Here is a 22,154-nt window from a genome sequence, read left to right as displayed (position 1 = left end):
TCGGTCATCTCCAGTCCCTGATATATTCCTTTTCCATAATGTCAGCCAACCAGGACTTTCGCCTACGAAAGAAAAAATGGGAAGATAGTGGTGTGACTGCCACAGAATGCGCGCTTTACTTTTGCACAAACATCTATGAATCATTCGTCGAGCAGAATGTGCTACAGGAAAGAGTAGCGGGCTCTTATGCTAATTGAAATCTGGACTCTTTCCTGTCGGCTAGTTCGCCCGATATCAAGAATGACCCGAACTTAACGAAGGCTTTCAACACTTTCATGAACCACTCACTATTTGTCGGATACTACGATGCCCCCCGAACAGACCTCCAGCTTGTAATTTCCCCAGCTGAATACCTCGCCGCTACTGGCCACATTGTGGACGACGACTTGAGATTCAATATCTCACATAACACTGTTGGGAGCTTTATTGAATGGTTGGCTGTGAGAATAACAGGTCGCGTCATCCCCACGACAGCAAACAAGCCCGATGAGACGAAGCTACTTGTATACCCCCGGGCGCCAACTGACCATGTTGTCAGTTCACCAACGGAAATAATTAGTAGTCTCGCAGCTTCGCAGGACATACCTAGGACTTTTGAAATGGTCGCCGCCAGCCTAACAAAATGGATACGAAACCGTTCGTTTCAAACCAACCCACATCTCGGAGTAACGAAGGAATGGGTAATCAAGATTAGAGTGAATTGGGCATTCTTTTCACTCCCCATGGGCGCGCTGGTAGGCGGGTGTGTGTTCTGCTTATTGTCGATGGGGGAAACGAAAAGGCTAGGCCTTCCAGCATGGAGGGGAAGCTCGCTGGCGACGCTAGCCCACGGTCTCGACGTGGAGTCTAGGTTGTTCCTGAGGGAAGCGAGTGACAGTGCTCGTATCGCTTCCCAGGCGCGAACTTTGGAGGTCAAGTTTGTCGATTCTGAAGGCGGACCGGAGCTGGTTCGCGGGACCAAGACTGGCAGGCCTGCCTGTGATGCTACTTGATGCTCCTAGGTAGAGGCACTGGTAATGGCGTGAGGGCTCAAATTCCGCCGGTAGAAATTGTCAAGAGGACAAACGACGCTTTCCTTCCACCTCTTCTAACACATCTAAATAACACAAGATGCACAGGTCTAAACAGTTTACTTATGCATACAGTCAATGCTACAATTTCATTCAAAGAGATGTATTGTGTATTCGCTCCAAATCATGCATCGCTTCTAAATCAAAAGCATGCTCTCACTTAGTCAAGCTCTTCTCCGGGTTCTTCTCATACCGATTACACCACTTCCGCCACTCCTTTGCAGCCTTGTGCATCACAACCCTCAAATCCTCCTTCACGTCGTTCACCTCCCATGCCTCATCTTCCCAGTTCTTTTGGCCACGGGTCATGGCGGGGGACCAACCAATCGCTTCCAAGCATTCCCTGATTTCATGTCAGCTTTACTTTCTCCGATAAACTGAGGCAGTTGAGTTGGGGATGAGGAACTTACACTTCCGTGGGCGAAGAGGTGTATCTGGGAAACAGTCTCGAATCAACACGGTGACACTCGGCCTCCAGGTACCGCGTCAACACATCGATGCGGTTGGCCGGCTTGAAGCTGAGCTGGAGCTTGTCCTCCTTAGCCAACTCGGCCTCTGACTTTTCCGGGTCGATGGACTCGGGCTTCTTGGACGTGGAGGCGATGCGCTTGGTGACGGAGCGCGCCGTCTTGGAGCCCTTGATGGTGAAGTATGCCCACACAGCTATGAAATGTTAGTAAGTAGACCGTATTGGGCATGGATGTTGAGTGAAGAAGAAGACTTACCGTTGACTTCAAAAAGCCCAGAAACGGCAATCATAACCAAGTCAATAGCCAACGAAACAGGAAGCAACCCAGTCGCGATGATGGCGTCGCGCTGCGCCTTGGACTTTGTCCGCATCATGGAGTTGACGAATTCCTCCCTCATCGCTTCGGGCGTCATGTTCATCGAGGGCGAGTAGACAAAGACAATCTCCTCGACGCCGACCGTCTTCTTCGTCTCGTGAGAGGTATGAGCTGGGTCATCTTCCATGAGCTCATCTTGCTCGTCCTTGTCGGCCTGCTGGGACTTGAAGTAATCCTCTTCTTCCCGGTCGCCCTTCTCCTCAGCCAGCTTCTCGTTCCTCGCTCGCTCATCAAGATCCTTGTCCTCGGAAGACTTCTTCCCATCGTCGTGAAGGAGATTTTCTGCGTCGTCGTCCTTCACATCGGTGCTCTCACGCTTCTTCTCGTCGAGGCTCTTCTTCGTCTCCTTCTCATCACCCGAAGCGCCCTTGTCCTTCTTGTCCTTTTTCATCCTCCCCTTTAGCGAAAGCTTGCGCGATATCGCAGACGGCGGCCTCGCCGGAGGCGTAACGCGCGCCAGGTAATCCAAGTTACTCGTGGTGGTATACTGCATAGCCTTGTCCACCCCGCGCGTACACTTGGCCTTGAACCCCGCCCAGCTGGTAGTCTTTGCGTCGCTCATCTTAGCTTGCCTGACCTCAGTCTGCCACTTCCGCTGCACTTTGTGAGTGACGCCCTCCTTCACGCCTTCAGGCGGCGCCTGGAGAGGCGGAGGCGGGGGCGTGTAGATAAGGAAGCGGGTGGGAATAGCATCAGAAGGCGCCTTGGAGCCCAGCCAGGGCTTGGGGAAGGGGACGAGGTAGGTGATGAGCTTGTGGGGGTCTCGGCTGTAGTGGATTGGGTTTGCAGGGTCGTCATTGCCAAAGTCGGAGCCTTGGCGCTTGGGGGGCGGCATGATGCCTTCTATGGATGGTGTTCTTGAGAATGGCGGCGGTTCCTGGTTCTGAGAGAGCAGCTCTGCCACGGCTTTGGGGTGAGGGCGAGCTGGTAAGGGTGGCGGAGGTCCGTTTTCCTCTTCCTCCTGGAGACGTTCCGCGAGGGCGCGGTCCTGGTCTTCGGGTGATGAGAAGGGGTTGGAGGAGAGTGGCCCGTTGGTACTCCATGCTGGCTGGGTGTGTCGTTGTGGAAGGGGTGGTGACTGGCCTTCTTCCTCTTCCTGAAGTGCTAAGGCCATTGCGTAGTCACGATCTTCTTGCTCTTGGGCTGCTGGATCTCTGCCGTAACCGCCGTGTTCTTGAGCATAAAAGTCGGGGACTTCTGACACTGGTCTTGGGTTCGGAACCGGCGGCCGGTCCTCAAAATCCGGGAGCGCTTCTGCGGCCTTGCCCTTGTCGATCGATGAACGGCGCTCATTGGCGTTTGAGTGCTCGGTGTTGTGATACAGCACCGCAGGCTCCGGATGCGTCTCAACGGCTTTGCCCTTGTCAAATGAAGAAGGGTACTCATTTTGAGGGGAGTACGTCGCATCGTAGTACCGTTCTGCCTCCGCAGTATCAACTGAGTCTGCATGAGAGAACCCCGTATCGTGGTGTAATACAGCGGGCTCGGTCATGGGCGACACATGATAATCCTCATCCACCTTAGTTTGAGTCGGCGAATCAAAAGTAGACGCCGTGTGGTGAGTCGAAACTTTGGACTCCGTCGGTGGTGTTGATGGTCTATGAGTGCTTGGCGGATCGTAAATGTTGTCTTCCTCCTCAACCTCCGGAAGCGCGCCGGCCGCCGCCGCCGCCTGCTGCCTCTCGGCATCCCTATCCCGCCAAGAGAGGTTTGAGCGCACGCTGTTTGAACGAAGGGTAGAGGGCGTGGCAGGAATGATGTTCACAGCCGGAACCCCGCTCCTCGGTTCGACGGGTGAGTCGTCTTGGGCGTTATCATACCAGCGAGGCTGAGGTTGCTGCTGTTGCTGCCGCCCAGACTGAGGCTGGCCTTGGCCAGATGGCGACGAGGAAAAGAAGAGCTCTTGCTCCGCAATGGAGCTCGTTGTGTGACGCTCCCGTTCCTGTGTGGTGTCCATCTTTGGCGAGAAGAAGATGTTCTCTTTCTTGGCGATGCAGATGCAACGTGTTTCAGAGAAGATCGTTTCCAAGTTTTTGAGAATTCTTAGAGGTTCACACAAGCATGAAGAGAGAAGGGAGAGAGTTCTTTGGGTTCACTTGACAAAATAGGCGCGCATCACTGATCTGTCTCTGAACCTTAATATTGCGCCTCCCCATGAAGAAGGCGAACACACTTTCCCAGTCTTTTCAACGGCCTGGAAGGGAACGCGCAAGACGAGCTGCGGCGTGGGCGAGGAAGGGGGCGGATGACGTGTTTTCAGATATTGAGGGTGTGGCGCAGTGCCATGGATTGTGGCACTGGCACAGCAATTGGACTTTTGTTCCTAGGCATTCACGCATTCAAGGTGATGGATCATGGCCGATTAAACGAGCTTACATTGAACGAACAAGGATCCAAGCAGCGGATAGTGTGGCTAGAGAGAAGGCGTTTCATAGCAGAGAGGGGGCGATGCGTTGTTCATTGTTTGTTGGGTAAGGCATAGTGATGTGATCCTGGCCTCACTTGGATCTCGGGGCGGCCTATTCTCAAGAGATGAGAAACCGTCACGTGATGGTTTATCGAGTTGACGCGACAGGCATCCCGTTTGAAGCTCTTGTCGTTCGTGAAAAATCTCAAGAGAACTTGCCAGTACGACCTTGGTGATGTCGTCCCCCGATAACCCGGAACCTCAAGTCCCGATGCTGCGTCTCTGTCGAGAATGAGTATATATAGCGACTTTGCTCACCAGAGAGCAGCCAAGGTCTTGGTGGGTTTCGAGTGGGTTGCGATACGACGGCTGGGCTAGGTGGAAACGCGGGCGAAGCCAGAAACTCCGTGGGGATGCGACGTGTATTGGCAAGATAGTCCAATCGATCAAGAGATTCAAAGTTGCGATTGAAGATGGTGAGGCCTCACGATGAAGGTTGCGAAGGGTTGTTGTAAGTGATGTTCAGAAAGACTGGCGTCTATCGCAACACCACGTTTGCCTACCGGGGGTGGGCTTTCAAGGTCTGTAAATAGACCGCCAGACCAAGACAATATGTTTGAATAGCCAAGGAAACCCGTAATTTCCCTCCGATATTCTCCGCGCCTATCATCACATAGGTTTCGCAACTCTGAGTGTCGTTCGGAGTCAACGATGCTGGCGGCCCTTAATGCTAGGCTCCGTCCCGTTGTCCGCCTCCCGCGTATAGGAACCACCAAATATAGCAGTTCATTTCATCAACGTGAGAACTCGCCGTGTCAGTTAGTACCTTATTACCTTCCGTACGAACACGCCATTCATCAAGCGACTGATTAGCGGTGGCGGTCCTGGTCTCGACATCGGCCGTGGCTGAAGACCGACGTTCAGCGCAGGAAAAGGCCCAAACCAAAGAAAAGCCTCCAACTCAAGGCGACATCCAGCGTCCTGCGTGCGAAGGGACGATCCTTGCTGAGGTCCACGGAACGTGTTTAAGCTTTCTCGAAAGAGTTACCGACGCTGCCGTGATAGCCGTGCGCTCGGTCACCCGAAGTCCAGCATACCTCTTCTACGACGGGCGATAGATGGGATCGCTGCGGTGCATTGTGCTACAACACGACGGGCAGGGAAACCGCGGATGCAGGCTTGTTCGGCCGCGGCAGTGTGGAATCTAAGACAAAATAGTTGCAGGCGGTGCGGCGCGGTGCGATGCATGTCTGTCAGGGGAGTTTCTGGGAATTGCACCAAAAACATAGCTGAGTCATCCACGCTTTAGGTAAGCAAAAGGGCAGCACGGTGTTTTTGCACCAGGGAGCGCCCGACCGGGCCCACTCCGGCCATCTCCACCCGGGGCTTCGATCCGCGAATAACTTCAACCCCCAGCATCGTTTTCCATTTTGGAAACCTGTCAGTGCTTGTCTCAAGCACCTCAGGCTCCTCGAGTCGCTCCGGTCTCTCCCGCTACGTTCCATCACAAGTGGTCCTCTTCTTACAGATTTAGATCATGAAGTTGCCGTTCCCCAAGTTCAGATAAACAGAACCTGTGGTCTTTGCCAACGCCGTCGGTCTGACTTGGCACTACCTTTATGAGGATCTCTACTAAGTCAGTGCTGCTCAACCTAATCTCTCTGCATCTGTCTCTGGACGGTAGCCTTCTCGAAGATGCGGCTCTACCGATAGCACGCCTCGCTCTTCCTGAAAATAACTTTCCCTCCGTCTGAGAAAAGGGCCCCCACTGCGCATGGATGCGTTTCCGCCTGTTGCTCTGAGGCATGTTTCACCGTCATCCCGCCGCTTCTACTCGTCGATCTCCCGCACAGCGCCTTTTCCTTACCGCCGCACCGTTGTCCTAGAACGAATGAGAAGAAGAGAATCCACCACCACTTCCCGTCAACCTTTACGCAGCAGGCACCGTAGAAGGGAAATGTGGATGGTCAGGATGTGTTCAGACGTCTTTTGATTCGCCTACTACGTTTTAGCCCCTCTCTTCTCTCACGGCGCAAGAGCCTCTCTGTGTATCTCCTCTCCCATGTTTCCCTGGTATCGTGAAAAGGTATGTAGTAAGGCTGATGGGTCCGCCATGCTTCGGGACGGCCGCGCGCCGGGACTCAAGTGTCAAGCTTGCTTCCCGCGGGTCCTCCCACGTCGAAAAGGCTCCACGCGTCCTTCACAGATAACGGGTCGTTACGAGGGCTGGGAAAGAAAGATGAAGTTGCATCAGGAGACAAAACACAACCGGGCCCAGAAGAGACCCACCTCCGGTGCTTATTTTGGTCGTCGTATTGCAATGCTGCATCCGTTGATGGCAGGCCGAAAGTTCTATCCTATGTGGTGGTAAACCGTCTGACCTTGGCAAAAAAAGTGTCAAGACATGCCTCCCCCGCCTCTCGGACCCGGAAGGTTGGGTTGAGACTTGTCAGTATAAGTATTACTAGTCGGCTCGTTCCCGTGGATCGTCGTCCTGGCTTGAACCTAAAATCCCAAGTCTTCACCTTTCCTTTCTCTTCTTCAACATCACCGGGCTGGCTTCCCGTTTCGCTTCGCCCGCTCCCGCACAATGCAGCCGACGAGCTTCCTCACGCTCGCCTTTGCTGCACTGGCGGCAGCGGCTCCACCTCTCATGGATGTGCTCAAGAGCAACAATGATACCTTGAGTACTCTGACCTGTATGATCTTCTATGAGATAGGCCGTGTATGGACGAGAGAGCGTGACTACTAACACCACTAAATAGCACTCCTGGCGATGGTCCCGGCCCTGAACCAGACCCTCGTTAAAGCCAAGGACGTTACCATTCTCGCACCCTCCAACGACGCCTTCGTCAAGATGATGCAGATGGACCCCACGTTTGCCCAAAAGGCGACCAACGCAACCTTCCTCGCCGATCTCCTAAGCTACCACGTCGTCAGCGGCAAGACCACGGCGACCATGTTCTTCGAACAGCCCAAGTTCGCCCAGACCCTCCTCGAGATGCCCACCGCCAACGTCACGGGTAACCAAAAGGTCGAGCTTGTCAGGAAGGGTGACCAGGGCAGGGTATTCAGCGGCTACAAGCAGATGAGCGTCATCACAAAAGCCGACGTCGCCTTCCAGAACGGCGTGCTGCACGTCATCGATACCGTCTTGACGTTTCCCGGATCCCCCGCCGACACGGCAATGAATACGGGCCTCACGAGCATGGCGGGCGCGTTGATCAAGGCTGGGCTGGTCGATGGCGTCAACTCTTTGCAGGCCGCGACTGTCTTTGCGCCGACGAACGCTGCGTTCCAGGCTATTGGGGCTACGGTTGCGTCGATGGAGCCTGCGGATCTTGCGAGGATTCTGCAGTATCATGTCCTTATGAATCAGGTCCGGTTCACCACAGGAGTGGCGACCAAGATGGGCTATAAGAGTCTGATGGGCGAGAAGGTTTCGCTGCGGAAGGAAGATACTACCGTCTTTGCCAATTCTGCCAAGGTCACCATCAAGGATATCATCACCAGCGATGGTGTTATGCACGTCATTGATAGGTAAGCATCTCTCGTTCCGTTCCCAGCTCACAGCTTTTCAAGTTACTTACATAAAAATAGTGTCCTCAACCCAGCATCACCCAAGTTGAGCCCGGGAACCTCGACGGCTGCCTTCCCCGGAGCAGTTCAAGCTGCTAATGCCCCCTTCACTGACGGTGTCAAGCCGACTGCGAATTTCACTCCGGCTGGGGCGAGTTCGAGAAGCTTTGATGCCTCGCTCAAGTTTGCTATGATGGGGTTCATGGGCTCTCTGGCTGTTGCGTACCTGTAAGTAGAGGCGACGTAGTGTCTCACAACAACTCTCATTCTTTGAAGCTCTGGTGAGCAGACATTATACTTGAGAAGAAGTGTCATCTTGTTTCTCACATAATTACATTTAATTGGAGTGGTATACTGCTATGGTTGATGCTTTAATCGTCCGCGATGATTCAGTCGACTTTGATGAGCATCCAGTGGCTTTGAGTGAGATGTCATGCATGAAAGAGGGTCGAATCTTGGTAGCGCCTTCCTGCTCCCCTGCATTGGATGTGACTGCCCAATTGCAATGGTGAGCGTGAGATGGAAGGCTTACTTGGTAGTGAGGTACTTTACATCACCTCCACTTATGTCAGATTGATGCCCTGTAGTGTGATCTCAACTTCACCACATCTTCCGACTGCATACAAGCAGGAGATTTCTTCATTAGCATAACCTCGTCCCATGTCGAACCAGAAGAACCGCTCAATTAGCCCATCAATTTCATTTGCCCTCACGCACGCCTTCAAATGTGGCTCATCAACACGTCGTCCCACAACCTTGAGGAGTTCATTGGCAGAGACATACCGCCCTACGCAATCCTTTCGCACACATGGGGAAAGGATGAAGTGACATTCCAGGATATGAAGGATCCAAGGTTCTTAGTTCGGGAACAGACCATCAGAAAGGTCGGCTTCGTCAAGATCGCAAAAGCCTGCGGGCTAGCTCAACAACAAGAGCTGCAGTACGCCTGGGTCGACACATGCTGCATCGACAAGTCGAGCAGTGCTGAGCTGACGGAGGCCATCAACTCAATGTTCAAGTGGTATCAGCGAGCAGCCATCTGTTATGCCTGGTTATCTGACCTGGACCCTTCCGCCGACATTGACAGCGACTTCGACGGTGGTGGAGACTTGGGTCAATGTCGCTGGTTCACGCGGGGCTGGACCCTCCAAGAACTCATCGCGCCCAAGGAAGTGGAATTCTACGACCGAGACTGGAACCTCGTCGGCTGCAAAAGTGGTCTTGTCGACCAGCTCCACGCTATAACAGCCATCGCCAGAGATGTCCTCGGCAACCGCCATCGCGCTTTGTTGCACGCCTGCGTCGCCGAGAAGATGTCCTGGGCCGCGGGGCGGGAGACAACACGTGTCGAGGACGCCGCGTACTGTCTTATGGGCATATTCGGCATCAATATGCCTCTCTTTTACGGTGAAGAAGAGAAGGCATTTCAAAGACTCCAGAATGAGATTCTGCGCGAGAGCGACGATGCGACGATCTTTGCATGGGAGAGAGCCCTACATGGACCGCCGCCAGATCAGTGCTTCTTTGACAACGGCCGGAATTTCGGCGGTGTGCTCGCCGAATCCGCAGACGACTTTGCCGTCCACCGCCGTCAAAGAAAGATCTATCCGCCGCCTATCAGGCGGCCGACGCTTGAGTTGACGAAGAATTGCATCAAAATCTACACCGAGCTTGTCTGGGAAGAAGCGCCTGGAGTCAGCGGACGCCGTTATTACATACACTGCGGCTCTCGTGGCGAGAAACACGTTGCCATCCGCCTCGTTAAAGTTGTAGGCGGCTCCTTTATACGAGAGGCTCTGGATCAATGCGTCTCTACTTGCATTTTCCACATAGACGCCCAGCGCCGACGGGAATTCAGCCTGCTCGTCAATACCTCGAGCTATCCAATTCGCCTACTAAGCCACGGCGGATGGGACCTAGTCAAAATGAAGTTCCGTTGCCCTAGAAATATGAAGGTGGCAGAGGCCTGGCCATGGTCGAAGTGGCACGATGAGGAACTGGAATTCGTGGCGTACCCGACGCGTCTTTGCGGGTCTATTCTCTTTCACGTTTACCACGCAGTCTCCTCTACAGACCACGAGGTGATCCCCCGCGAAGGTCACAAGACGGATATCGTCTTCATTTTCAACCCCCACGAGATTCACAGTGACATCCAGGAAGTGAAGGGAACCCTCCTTGAGAGATACGGTGAATTTCAGGCAAAAGTGGATCATATTCACTCTTTTTTGGATTCCGAGGAGCCTGATAATTTGGGCTTTGATGACCTTCTCGCACAGATTGGCTTGCCCACGTCCAATAAGGTTGTATTCGACTTGGGAACGTCAAAGCGGTCTGCTGTACTGTCATTCACCTCGAAGAAGCTTACAGTTCCCGTGACAGGCTCGACCTCGGCAGCCTGGGAAATCACGTTCGACATGAACGAGACTAAAAGATTCAGTGGATCAGTAAAGCACAAGAAGTGGCAAACCGATTATTGATATCTAATGGGAGGCTGAAAATTCGTACTCAATAATACTGATAGATATTCAAGACTTAGATGACGTCTGGTAGAGTATCGACGTTGCACAATCATGCTGATCAGAATATATCTGAATAGAAGTTTAAATCTTTGCGCGGCACCGCGTTGTCAGCGAACATCTTCTCTTCCCGCTTTCCAAGGAGGTGCCTGAAGGGAGACATATTGGGTTTCGATTTCCGTAGGCAGTTGATCAAATTGGAAACCCATCCTCCAAACGATACTGCGGAGCACCTTAGGACTCCAGGGCTCTTATGGCGAGTTTCGATATCGAAAGTAACTTCCTAGGGTACCGTGTAACACGATACGGTACTCAAGCATCACGGGAGGAGACGGGAAATCGTATGAGGTCAAGGGATATCTACCTATGAACAGATCTATTCTCGGTAGGGAGGCTGAGGTGAGTAAACTGTCTAGCACTACTACAAGCTTCCAGTCTGTGTCTTCATAGTGAAAAACTAGATATCACTGGCTCAGATAATAACGGCACCCGGATTGAGTATTTAAATAGTGATATGGACCTCGAATGTATACCCTTCTGGTGTTCTCCAAGATGCAATGTGGTTTTGTGTAGTATCAGATACATTGTCCTTGGCGATCTGGTTTGAGGAGATGAAGAAGGCTCTTCTGTTGCCGGTTTTATCTTCGGCCATTCCGGTATCACCAGTTGGCAGTCCTCTCACCAATACCTACCTACCCCTCGCCATCCTCTTCCGAAGCGGATTGGGTGCTCATAAGTTCCCACTGGTTAACATGCGCAGAGAGCACGCGATCTATACTTTTGTCCCTTGGTACAAAACGGATATTGATGAGTATTTGCCGGGGGTGGCCCAGAGACTTACGCCTTTTTATCTTCTTCTGGTAATAGACCTCAGGTATTCAAGGATGAATACACCGAAAATGGGTAGAGAACACCTATAGAACAGCGATGATTAGCCATACCTCATTGCCACTAATGTTAGATGGTTTCGTCTTCGACATGGACGCAAAGCAGCAGCGGCACCTCAACTCGCTCGGAGCAGAGGTCCCTTGCACACCAGAAACGCTCTAGACGAGGGCAAGCTGTGCGTTGCCTCCTAGATCATAGTACCCTCCCAAAAGGCAGCCTTTATATCGAGATCCCACCCCCCCTTCGCCCTCCGCCAAATACTCCATTCAGCCCGTATCGTCATCTCCAAAGATGAGCGCTACAAGACTTCATCGATACCCATCCCGGCGACAGAAGCAGGCAAGCCTTCTATCATCGCCTCTGACGACTAGGTGCTCCCATCAGGGTAACGCAGAGAAAATCTCATGTGTGGGGCCCCGAGGCGCCACTTATGCACCCCGTCGACGTCTACCAGGTACGGCGGCTGTTATTGCTATAACTCTCACAGGAAACATCTTCGCGTTTCTCCTCGAAGCCAAGCTAAGTTCTACGTCACCAGACCACGGCTCGAAGGGGCCCCTTAAGAGATAAGAAAAATGCGCTGAATGTCGTACACAACAAGTACCTTGCAGCACAACTCGAATCTTGACGAGAATAGGTACGCACACTGGCTAGACACACCTTGACATACCTTAGCTCCTCGATATCACGACACATCTTCGCGCAATGCTTTAAATCTGTATAATTACCTCTTTCTTAACTCGTAACCAGGTATATACATGCATACAACAACTCACGTCATGAAAGACGGTCCCCAACGGAACGATTGCCCCGCACCCCGGAGTCCCCTGAAGCAGGATGACAAAAAAGAAAAGAGTCTGAGTGCCCCTGATTGTGAGGTATCCAAAGAGGGGCTCGTAGGTAGAGAGGGAAAAAAGACCACGCAGTTGAAAGACCAGAGGGAAAACAGGACTTGAAAAAGAGAAGAAAAAAATTGGAAGATGCTTTTTGAACCGGTTATGACTCCAGATAAGTTTGAGTGTCCGCGCCGAGCCTTTGTGAATCTAATCCGCTCCTTGATCATTGGACGCCTGAGCCCCTTACATGGTGGGAATACCTTCGTACTCGGCGTAGCCGAGGGCGAGGTTCATGTTCTCTGTGGGAGAGTGTTAGTATACTTGCTTCTTTCGAGGGGCCTACATAGAGGAGTGGTTGACTTACGAAGACATTGAGTTGCCGCGCCCTTGAGCAGGTTATCGATGGTAGCGCAAACAACGACGCGCTTGCCGCTGCTGTGGACAGCGAAACCACCAATTTCGACACCGTGCTTGTTCATAATGTTCTTGACCTGCGGTGAGTCGCCAATGACCTTGACGAGCTTCTCGCCGGCGTAGCGGTCCTGGTAGATCTGGCGGATATCACGCGAGGTGATGGTCTTGTTGAGGGGGATGTGAATGGTGGCCTGGATACCGCGGAACCAGGAGGCGACGTGCGGGGAGAAGGCGACGTCGGTGCCGAGCTTGGCGCTGATTTCGCGCTCGTGGATGTGGTCGGTCAAGCTGTAGGGCATGAGGTTGTCCTTGAGCAGGTTGACGTCGTTCTTGGGGGAGGGCTTGGTGCCGGCGCCTGAGTAGCCAGAGATACCGAAGACGGAGGGGGAGCCGCCGAGGTGCTCGACCAGGGGCGCGATACCGAGCTGCGCGGCGGTGGCGTAGCAGCCGGGGTTGGAGATCTTGTCGGCCTTGTAGATCTCGGAGCGGCCGGTCAACTCGGGAAGACCGTAGGTCCAGGTGTTGTCGAAGCGGTAGTCGGCGGACAGGTCGACGATGACGCTGCGGTGGTCGGCACCGCCCTTGCGGGCATCGGCGATGGCCTCAATGTAGGGCTTGCAGACACCGTTGGGGAGAGCCATGACCCAGCAGTCGATGGCGCCCTTCTTCTCGAGCTCGGTGACCTGGTCGGGGCTCAGGTTCTCGTAGGTGATCTCGCGCTTGGTGTAGCCCTCAAGCTTCTGGCCGGCGAGCTCACGGGATGAGACGTGTCTGAGGTCCATGTTGGGGTGGGCGTTGAGCATCTCAATGAGAGCCTGACCGGTGTACCCACGGGCACCGATGAGAGCAACGCGGGAGGGGACGTCGTTGGAGGCGTTCTTCTTGCCCAGAGGGGGGTTGGGGTTGGTGGTGGTGTAGGTGGCGAAGGTGCGCTTGCCGGAGAGGGCAGCGGCGGCCGGAGCCCATGTCGGGCGGCGAGCCATCGTGGAGAAGCCACGGGCCTGGGCGGGGGTGGAAGACTGGTTGAGGTTGCGGCTCGAAGTCTGGGCGGCGCGGCGGAGACGGGCCTCAAGGTTGGAGTCGCCGAGCATGGCTCTACCATGGGCGTTGAACTCATCGGTCAAGACACCGAGCTCCTGGAGGTTGTCGATGCCGTACCAGAAGAGCTGGTTACCCTTGCTGGAGAAGCTTCCGTCGGCCTTGTCGAAGAACCAAGTGAGGTTCTCATCCTCCTCGCTGACGGTCCAGACGAGCTTGGGGTGGTCCTTCTTGATGGCGTGGAACACGTTCTCGGTGACGTTGCTCAACCATCCCTCCTTGGTGACGGTGAGGGTGGCCAGGGTCGGGTGGGATCGGTTCTCGTTGGGGGGCAGGACGATGGCGAGGCAGTTCAAGGGCTCGTCATAGTAGGCCTTGAAGGGGGTGCCCTTGAGGAAGTCGATGTAACGGTCGACAGTGGCCTCGGCGTCCATGCCCTCGCGGTCGCGGATGAGGGTCTGCTTCAGCTTGGCGAGATCGGGGAACGATTCGATGCTGTCGGAAAAGGCGATCTTGTCGCCGCGGCGAATCAGGGTACCGGCGCCGGAGTCGGTGAACAACTCCTTCTGCAGGTCGCTGGGATGGATGATGGCGACGCTGGAGCTGCGGGGCAGGGTCTCGAGAAGCTCCTTGATCTCCTTGATCTTGAGGCGAGTTCCATAGCGGCACCAGGACTGAGACATGAGGTGGTCGTACTCCTCGTCGAGGTTGATGTGGGAGATCTTGTCGCCAGTCTCGCCGTTGAACAGACCGCCCTTCTCGGAGAGGTAGACGATCTTCAAGGGCTCCAATGCGCGGGCCAGCTCAGCCGCGGCGACATCTGCGTTGACGTTGAGGATCTGACCCTCGGTGGTCTCGGCCATGGAGGTGAGAATAGGGACGTAGCCCTGGGAGATGGCGAGCTCGACGGGCGCCTTGTCGACGCTGCTGATCTTTCCGACGAGGTTCCACTTCTCCTTGTCGAGGTAGTCGGCGGTGAGGACGGTGGTCAGAGGGCGGGTGCGGACACCGAGGCTCTCGAGCTTCTCGACGAGCTTCATGTTCTCCTGGAGGAAGAGCTTGCGGGCAACGGTCAAGGTCTTGCCGTCGGTGACGCGGATACCCTCCTCGAACTGGGGCTCAACACCGGCCTCCTCAAGGAGACGGTTCAGCTGAGGGCCTGCGCCATGAACAATGACGGGGTACAGGCCGACCTCGTAGAGGAAGGCAATGTTCTCGCAGAGGTCATCAATGTAGTCGGTGAGAATGGCACCGCCGACCTTGATGACGGCAAACTTCTGGGAGGAGACGGAGGTGAAGTATGAGAGGTATTGCTGGCCCTCGCGGCGGCTGCCGATCTGACTCAGTGTGCGGATGATGATGGCGCGGGTACGGTCGCGGTTGGCCTGCTCGGACTGGGAGCTGGTGGAGGAGAGGGCGCGGATGGCATTGAGGCGCTGGAAGGGGTTGTTAACTCGGGCGGCGGCGATGTTCTGGCGACGAATGACACGAGGCACGGCGCGGCGGGCGCCGGCCCGAAAAACGGCAGAGGTTGCGGAGAGCATCGCGACTATTTGGGCTTTTGGTGGGAAAACAGGTCAGCCAGGTTTTGCGACGTCGGCGAAGAAAGCAATTGAGAAGCAGAGATGTGTATTGCGTGGTCTTCGCCCTCGTCATCTACTCTTCCTGCCCATGCTCTCTTCTATCGGTATCGTATTACCTCGTCCTCGGGGTCGTTGCGGTCGGCATCCCGAGGAACGGCGGTAGAGCAATGTGGAGGCGGATGGACTCGACAAGAGGTACAGAAGGGTATGGGAAGACGTTTGGGTACAATTCGAGGTGCATGAGCTCCTTCACGGAGCATTGGAGGTCTGGGAAGGATAGAGAAGACTCACACACACACAAACACCTCACACAACAGACCCAGGCAGATTAGCTTCGAACTCGGTCTGACTGACTGACTCTCTCTCTGACTCTTCTAGCTGCCGGGAAGAGTGTCCAATTCCAGTTCAATTGAACAGCCCGGGAGGGTAAAAGGGGTGATTGACGGGGGAAACGGAAGAAGGTAGGAGAGAGCAAGAGAGTAAAGGAGGAAAGAAGGAGAGAAGGGAAGAGCGTAGGTGTTGAGAAATCGGAGAGACGAGGCTTTTTACTTTTTGAGGCCTGCGAGACTGTGACTGGACGTTTTTGGTGGTGTGGTGGGCGGTGGTGCGGTGCGCGGGCAACAGAGCCGGTATGATGCAGTGGAGGTGTGGAGGAGGGGCAGGGGCACCGAGCACCCAGCAACTATGCAGGCCCAGGGCCGCAGGCAGGAACCTGAGCGGGAAGCAATTGGCGGGCACCTTCCACCTTGCTCAGCCAAGGGAAAAAATCGACCGGTACCGCTCTCCGCTGCCATTGGCAGTCTGCATCGGCTCGCCGCCGGCCGCCCACACTTCGCATCCGCATCTGGGGCGCCATCTGACAGCTGGCAGCTCATCGGTGACATGCGATCGCGGCGATTTGGGAAGAGCCAGGTACCTTAGGCTGCTTAGGTATGCGCCGTCTACGAAGTACCTCAACCAGGTATTTATTCACCTCGTTTTTCTCGATGCCACAGTCTTTTCTTTCGTGCTTCCGCATCTCCGACTACCATTCTGCTGTCTCCTCCCTTCAATTCAATGCCACGACAACCTCGAGCAAGTCAAATCCCAACCAAGGAACACTCCCGCTGCACCACCCGTCACCACCACCCTCATCCACCCGTCGAACCTCAAAACGGGAAAAAGCGCCCCATCACGAGTGGACACCCCGGTTATTGGTCGGATCTGATAAGGAATCACCCCGGTACGTACAGATCACCAAACGCGTGTGCTGGGCCACCGGGATCTGCAGCAGCCATGCACTTTTTTTTTTTTCTCTTCGCTGCACTGCACTGCACAACAAGCTAAAAGAGGCATTTCCGTAACCTGGAAAATGTTACTTGAAAATTTCAACTCTTCTTCTCGGCTAGATGGAGTACTGGGGGAAGAGCGAGAGCGCCTGACACGAGCCGAGGCAAGCCAGACATCCCATCTCAATCGTTGAAGATGTTCCCGACGTTGCTTCTTGAGTGACTGTTTTTAACATCGTGACCGTGCATATGTAGCCCGGCAAATGTCTAGACCACACATGAAGAAAACAACATACTGGCAACCAACCAACACGCATCTAAAGTAAACCAACCATCTCTCCCAAGTTCCAACAAAGCCTGATCCTCCAAAAAAAAGCACGACGGGACAGCGTTGGTACCCTCCCTCCCTCTAGACTCTAGTTGTCCCTGAACCATGTGGAAACGACAGGAAAAAAGAGTGGACATCGAATGTCAACTCTAAACGCCTTCTCGGATCCGTACCACCGCTGGCCCAAATTCCGACGCAATCCCGGGGACCGGCGCAGAGATCGCCGAGCTTGAGATGAACCATTCAGGACCTGGACCTGCCATGCTGCCTTACCTTACCTTGCCTAACAATACGGATACCTCCCGTGGCTTTACTGCTACCTTATTTAGTATGGCCCACGGCAGTATGCAAGACTGACTGGCTGGTCCTCATTAAATTGCTTTCATCCATCCACGCACACTTGTACGCACACCGCTGGAGATCGTGGCCCCGATCGTATACGTAGTAGACTCTTCTAGAGCGGGCTCGTCTTCCGAGACTGGCAGTTTCAGAATCCCTCGTGGTTCCATTCACTGGGCCCTAAAAGCTTGGTTCCGATATCATTATCACATTGAGCAAGTTTTGATCGGCGTGGTTCGATGTCTCTATTTTCTTCTATCAGCACGTAATGAGATGCAGGAAAATGGATCATTCGGCATGCACCAATAATGAACCAGAACATGGTAGTCACAGTCAAAATGTTTACGGAAAGTTCGGACACCGTTATCAAAGAGATCCCGCAGAGTTGTTGTGGAAAAAAAGACTCGTCACTTCATTCATATACAACAAGCGACCAGACTGGATATCAAAACCAGGGCCAGTGAGAATTCAAATTACGCAAACGCCTGCCATCCCTCATACATACATGCGGTTGATCCGCAGCCGGGCCGTTGCGGCTGGCTAGCTTCCTCGGAACGAATCCCGGAGCCGGCCAGCAGCAGGCCTTTGCATGCAGACCGTTGAAGTAGATCGGAGTCCGTTTCGAACAACCTCCGCGCTTCCCAAGTCATTAACCCATAGAGGTTGGCTCTTTGTGCCGCCTCATCCCCTCGTCTCCCACGGTTGCTCGAAGCCTGCGAGATATCTGACAATTCATTTCCATATCATGAGGGCGAACCATGAGCCCAAGGGGCTAGTGTAATGCAAAAAGTGTGGTATCTGTTACTTGCGAGTAGCAACAACTGAGGGGGGTTACGTTAGCGCGTTGCGACGACTACAACATTGACAATGATTAGAGCCACAGAACAGAGACAGACGCCGCGATCCAAAGGAAAAGCGCTCGAGAAAAATGGGAGACATACCGGCTGGAATGACAATGATGAGAATGAGGATGATGATGCCGGCAATCAAGCACATGCGCATCTTGACGTCCTTCCACCACATCTGCTTGCGGACGCGGTTGGCGCCCCGACGGAAGCCCTGAGCTGACACAGCCAGGTTGTCGGTCTTGTCTTGCAGAGCATCCAAACGCTCGCCTCTTTGGGAGACCTTGTTGATGTTCTCGCGCATCACGCCGACGGTGTCGTCGATTTGCTATAAATAGATCATTAGCACATGACTCTGGTGATACGGTTCCGAGTACGCAGTAAGCGAAACAAATTTGCCCCTGATTGCAACGCCAGCGACGAACAATGGAAAATCGGGAGCGATTGTAGTTCCTGATGTTCAGATACTGTGCGGTTGCGGAGGGTCGTCGAATTGCATCGTGGTCAATTCGCTGGATATTTCCACATTGCTGGTATCGATTGCGTTGGCTAGGAGACACAGTCGGCATTCTGACATCCATCACCGACGCGATCGACGTTGTCAGGTACGACGACTGTTTATCTCCCGCTCAACGGCGTACAATATCGCTTGTCATCGATATGCGGCCGACGAGCTGAAGAATTGATGCGATGCCCCAATCAGGCGTAGTTGGCGACAGCTTAGGTCGGGCGGGTAGCTCGGTCGGTCGTCGTCATCTGGCGTCGGGCAATCCGGGGCAAAAGGTCGAACCAAAAAAAGAGAACCACCTCGCGCGATGGAAACATAGAGAAAAAAGCAGCGCAACTTACAGCTTGCAAAGCCTGGGTTCTCGCATTGCCGCCAGCTCCTCCTTGCTGTTGCGTGCCGGCCGTGTTGGCAGCCTGGCCGCTGGGGATGTACGGGTCGTAGGGGGCGTCTTCGGGCATTGTCGCTGTGGTGACGGAGATGTGAAGAGGGTGAAGTTGGGGTTTGCCGGCGGAGCTCGAAGCTGCAGCTGGTGGATAAAAGTCTTGCTTCGGGAAAGCGAGATTGAGGATTGAGTTGAACGAGGTTCCGGGTTTGTTGGAGGATGCAAATGGCGATCGGTCGCGGTTTGTTGATTGATGGTTGTAGAGTGTGTGAAGTGTGGTTGGGAAAGAGGAGAAAAGGTGGTTGGAGCCTTGGAGGGTGTAGGCGGGCTGATGAGGTGGTTAAGTTCAGGTTCAGGTGATGAGACGCCTCCCGCTTGGAAAAAGAGGCGAGAGCCCAGCCGAAACAAGGTGCCCGTCTGAGGATTTGGGGGGGGATGCGCTGCTGTTTCTTGCCGGGGGGTGGCACGGGGGCACGGGGGGTTTCCAGGTTGGGGTGGTGAGGAAGACTCAAGACGGTCGGAAGGGGACGACGACGGCCACCTTGGGGGATGCTGGACCACTAATTTTAGTCGAGCTGGGAACGACCCAGCCACTGGAACAAACTAGCAGCAGGACTTCCCAAGGGTTGGAAGGGGCGCAAGAGGCGCGCGACAAGGCAATGAATCCGACCGATAGCAACAATAACCAGTTGATTTCAATGGTCCCTGGCTGAGATGGTGAGTTGCACGGCCGTCAGGACGGAGACGGGGCACCGGGGGGGTCAAGAAGAGGGATGGTGGAACGATGGATGAGGGCCAATCAAAACGACCGTTTCGAGCAGGTCGGAGACGGACTGAGCGGTACGTATCCTTCGCCCGGTGCCTGGGGAACCTGGCGAAAAGTGGAAATGCGCAGTCAGTCACGAACGCAGTGCCAAGTGGCCCTCTCGTCTCTCTCTCTCTCTCTCTCTGTCTTTTTTCAACTCAAAAGTCTGCTGTTCTTTTTGACTCTCCCTGCCTGCGGGTGCCCATAGACATGACAAAGGCCCAGCAAAGGTTGTTCCCTGAATACGAGAGCATCTGGAAGCGTCTCCGGGCCAGCACTGCCATTCCCTCGTCAGCTCTTCCTTGAGAGGGGAGAGGACCACTAAGGTATCGCAGTCACGCAGACTCGTTCCAGGGACTATTCCCATGGAGACCTTTGCTCCGACCTTCCCAACTTGCTGTGCTACACTGCTGAGAAGGCTGGGCATTAGATTAGCGTCAGCTTTCTGCGCAGCAAGGTGGTTTCTGGCGCCTCCCAAGTATTCGGAGCCAGTGCCACGGACTCGCGGCTTCTGATGTAATCATCGGGGCGGTGCTGCAGGGTCGTCACGACTCACAGCCTGGACCCCGACGGAACTGAATTGCCCCGGAGCCATGACTTGCACCATGCCACCATCTCATCCGATCCCATCCTCAACCTCTAAATTCCCAGGTTGTCTCCTTGGCGGCACGTGAAAACTTGCCACGTGATACGCGTACTTTTCGCGAATACGATGACAAACCAGGGTCCGAATATTACCCGCCTGATGTGGCTGAACTTTTGGCCAAGACCTTACGTAAGGCAGAATCGGTTCGCCTTGTGGCGCAGCATAGTGGCGTTGTGTTACCCAGACCCGAGCATCACAGACCAGAGTTTTTCCAATGCCACTTTCTGCCTGCCCGCAGCAGTAACCCAGAAACCGTAAACCCTAGCCGTTCGTCGACCATGGTAGATGATGGTTTCAATCTATCCGGGCCTGGCACCGCCAAGTTTGAAGATGACAGTATAAAAACATATCGAACGTCTAAGCTAGTAGCACCCAACGTAGAGATGCCTATACTGGCAGTCAAATCTATTTCTGTACACTGAAAGAAACGGGAATCTACCTCTAGGAAGGAACTTCACCGGCTGGACGTTGAAAACACCTGCCGCTACTCCAACATTCATCACGAGGACCTGAGACCCAGATGAAGCCGGAGACACCAATGCTGTAGCACCCGGTACATCGCCACGAGCGCAAAGAAGGCGACGATATACCTTCATGTTGACCTGAGCCCGTGCCGCTTCCGCACGTCCTGTGTCGCCATTGCAGGACCATCCCCCATGAAGTGCGCTGCGAAGCTGATCTTACCGCTTGCGATATCTCGACTAACCCTGGACGGTCGCAACTTCGTTTCATCGGCCTACCGGGCGGGCTGGCACGTTACCATGAGCGTTCAACGAGACAACTGGCAAGCGTCTACATGACCAGATGCGGTTGAACACATCATAATTTCAGGCTTGCTGCCGAGGAATGGACTTTGCGAGGGCAAATTGCGCTCTTCGCAGTCAGCAATGCGGAATGATGAGACTCAATGCCAGCGAACCAGCCGGTGACAAAGCGGTCCACGTACCACGATGCTCCGCTGGCATGCTACTTTACCGTTGCCTAGGCCGAATGGAAACGCATTCTTCAGTCTCGACGGCGATGCTTGGAGAGGGCTCAGAGTGCGAGCCTGGCTGCATTCACCATGCTATGGCTTACTCACGGCCAGGCCTACGAATGGATATTTGCATAAGATCGGCTCCGAGTTTGTGCCCCTACTAAGCGCGCCGGCGGCTGACCCGATGCACTGATGGAATGGAGCGACCAAGTGCTGAAGCTAAATCGTTCGCGGAAATGGGCTCACTCGCTCGAGCAGCCGCCAAGCTTCAGGTTTATCAATTTTAAAACGGCCTACAACGGCTGAGGACATGAGGACGAGGTCATCTAATAACGCGACGGCAAACGGTCGTCTGATGTCCTTCGATTGTCTGCCCTGGAAGCATCACATCGCTCCAAGCATACAACATCCGAACCTGGAGGAATCGAGACCCTATTCTCGGCAGTCAACCTGGAGGACTCTTGGCGGCGGCCTACGGCGATTCCCCCGCTCGCTACCAGTTCTTACTTTCTAGCCCAGCAGCAGGGCGGCGGCGGCCCGGACAGCTTTGGGCTCTGTTTGGTGCTGATTGGACCAAGTCTGAAGCCCGGGACCAGCGGCATATTGGCCCTGTCGCTTCCTAGCCACCCCCCAGAAGCTCTGCTGATCAACGACGTCAGCTAGCCCCGGTTTATTCATGTTATTCATCCAAGTTATTCAAGCGGAACTCCCACAAATGGCATCATGCGGCATACCGTCGCCCAAAAGCAGAAGCAGATGGCTGCTTGCACCGCGCCGTCTCGCTAGGCAAGGTCGGAGCGCAAAACCAAGACACCAGAATAGGATGCCATATGTAGTACCGAGAAGACATTATGGAGTTCACACAGGTCAATTCACTCAAG

At 54.3% G+C, this 22,154-nt stretch overlaps 5 protein-coding genes across 5 annotated transcripts; 2 read left to right on the top strand and 3 right to left on the bottom strand.

Moving 5' to 3' along the window:
* Positions 1–1,223: 1,223 nt before the first annotated feature.
* HER10_EVM0006533 (uncharacterized protein) lies at positions 1,224–4,305 on the bottom strand. The gene is made up of 3 exons (XM_035476116.1): positions 1,796–4,305; positions 1,481–1,733; positions 1,224–1,413 (listed from the first exon to the last, which is right to left on the bottom strand). Exons 1-3 carry the CDS (start codon positions 3,870–3,872, stop codon positions 1,227–1,229), a joined length of 2,517 nt encoding a protein of 838 aa, XP_035332779.1. The 5' UTR covers positions 3,873–4,305; the 3' UTR covers positions 1,224–1,226.
* A 3,342-nt stretch (positions 4,306–7,647) lies between these two features.
* Positions 7,648–8,133, top strand: HER10_EVM0011987 (fasciclin domain-containing protein; the record flags this gene model as incomplete). The annotated part of the gene is made up of 2 exons (XM_035481392.1): positions 7,648–7,862; positions 7,923–8,133. 2 exons carry the CDS (start codon positions 7,648–7,650, stop codon positions 8,131–8,133), a joined length of 426 nt encoding a protein of 141 aa, XP_035333447.1.
* A 392-nt stretch (positions 8,134–8,525) lies between these two features.
* Positions 8,526–10,378, top strand: HER10_EVM0013281 (HET domain-containing protein; the record flags this gene model as incomplete). The annotated part of the gene is made up of 1 exon (XM_035482645.1): positions 8,526–10,378. Exon 1 carries the CDS (start codon positions 8,627–8,629, stop codon positions 10,376–10,378), a length of 1,752 nt encoding a protein of 583 aa, XP_035333607.1. The 5' UTR covers positions 8,526–8,626.
* Positions 10,379–12,018: 1,640 nt separating this feature from the next.
* HER10_EVM0000750 (N-acetyl-gamma-glutamyl-phosphate reductase) lies at positions 12,019–15,798 on the bottom strand. The gene is made up of 2 exons (XM_035470518.1): positions 12,506–15,798; positions 12,019–12,440 (listed from the first exon to the last, which is right to left on the bottom strand). Exons 1-2 carry the CDS (start codon positions 15,135–15,137, stop codon positions 12,385–12,387), a joined length of 2,688 nt encoding a protein of 895 aa, XP_035332080.1. The 5' UTR covers positions 15,138–15,798; the 3' UTR covers positions 12,019–12,384.
* A 1,550-nt stretch (positions 15,799–17,348) lies between these two features.
* Positions 17,349–19,748, bottom strand: HER10_EVM0000843 (synaptobrevin). Its single transcript, XM_035470610.1, has 3 exons — positions 18,806–19,748; positions 18,053–18,284; positions 17,349–17,932 (listed from the first exon to the last, which is right to left on the bottom strand). The coding sequence occupies exons 1-3, from the start codon at positions 18,920–18,922 to the stop codon at positions 17,913–17,915; spliced, it is 369 nt and encodes a 122-aa protein (XP_035332089.1). The 5' UTR covers positions 18,923–19,748; the 3' UTR covers positions 17,349–17,912.
* Between the last annotated feature and the right edge of the window lie 2,406 nt (positions 19,749–22,154).

This window comes from Colletotrichum scovillei (genome assembly GCF_011075155.1).
Source record: "Colletotrichum scovillei strain TJNH1 chromosome Unknown Contig00006, whole genome shotgun sequence".
Classification (NCBI taxonomy): Eukaryota; Fungi; Ascomycota; class Sordariomycetes; order Glomerellales; family Glomerellaceae; genus Colletotrichum; species Colletotrichum scovillei.
This window is presented reverse-complemented; position numbering and strand designations above follow the sequence as displayed.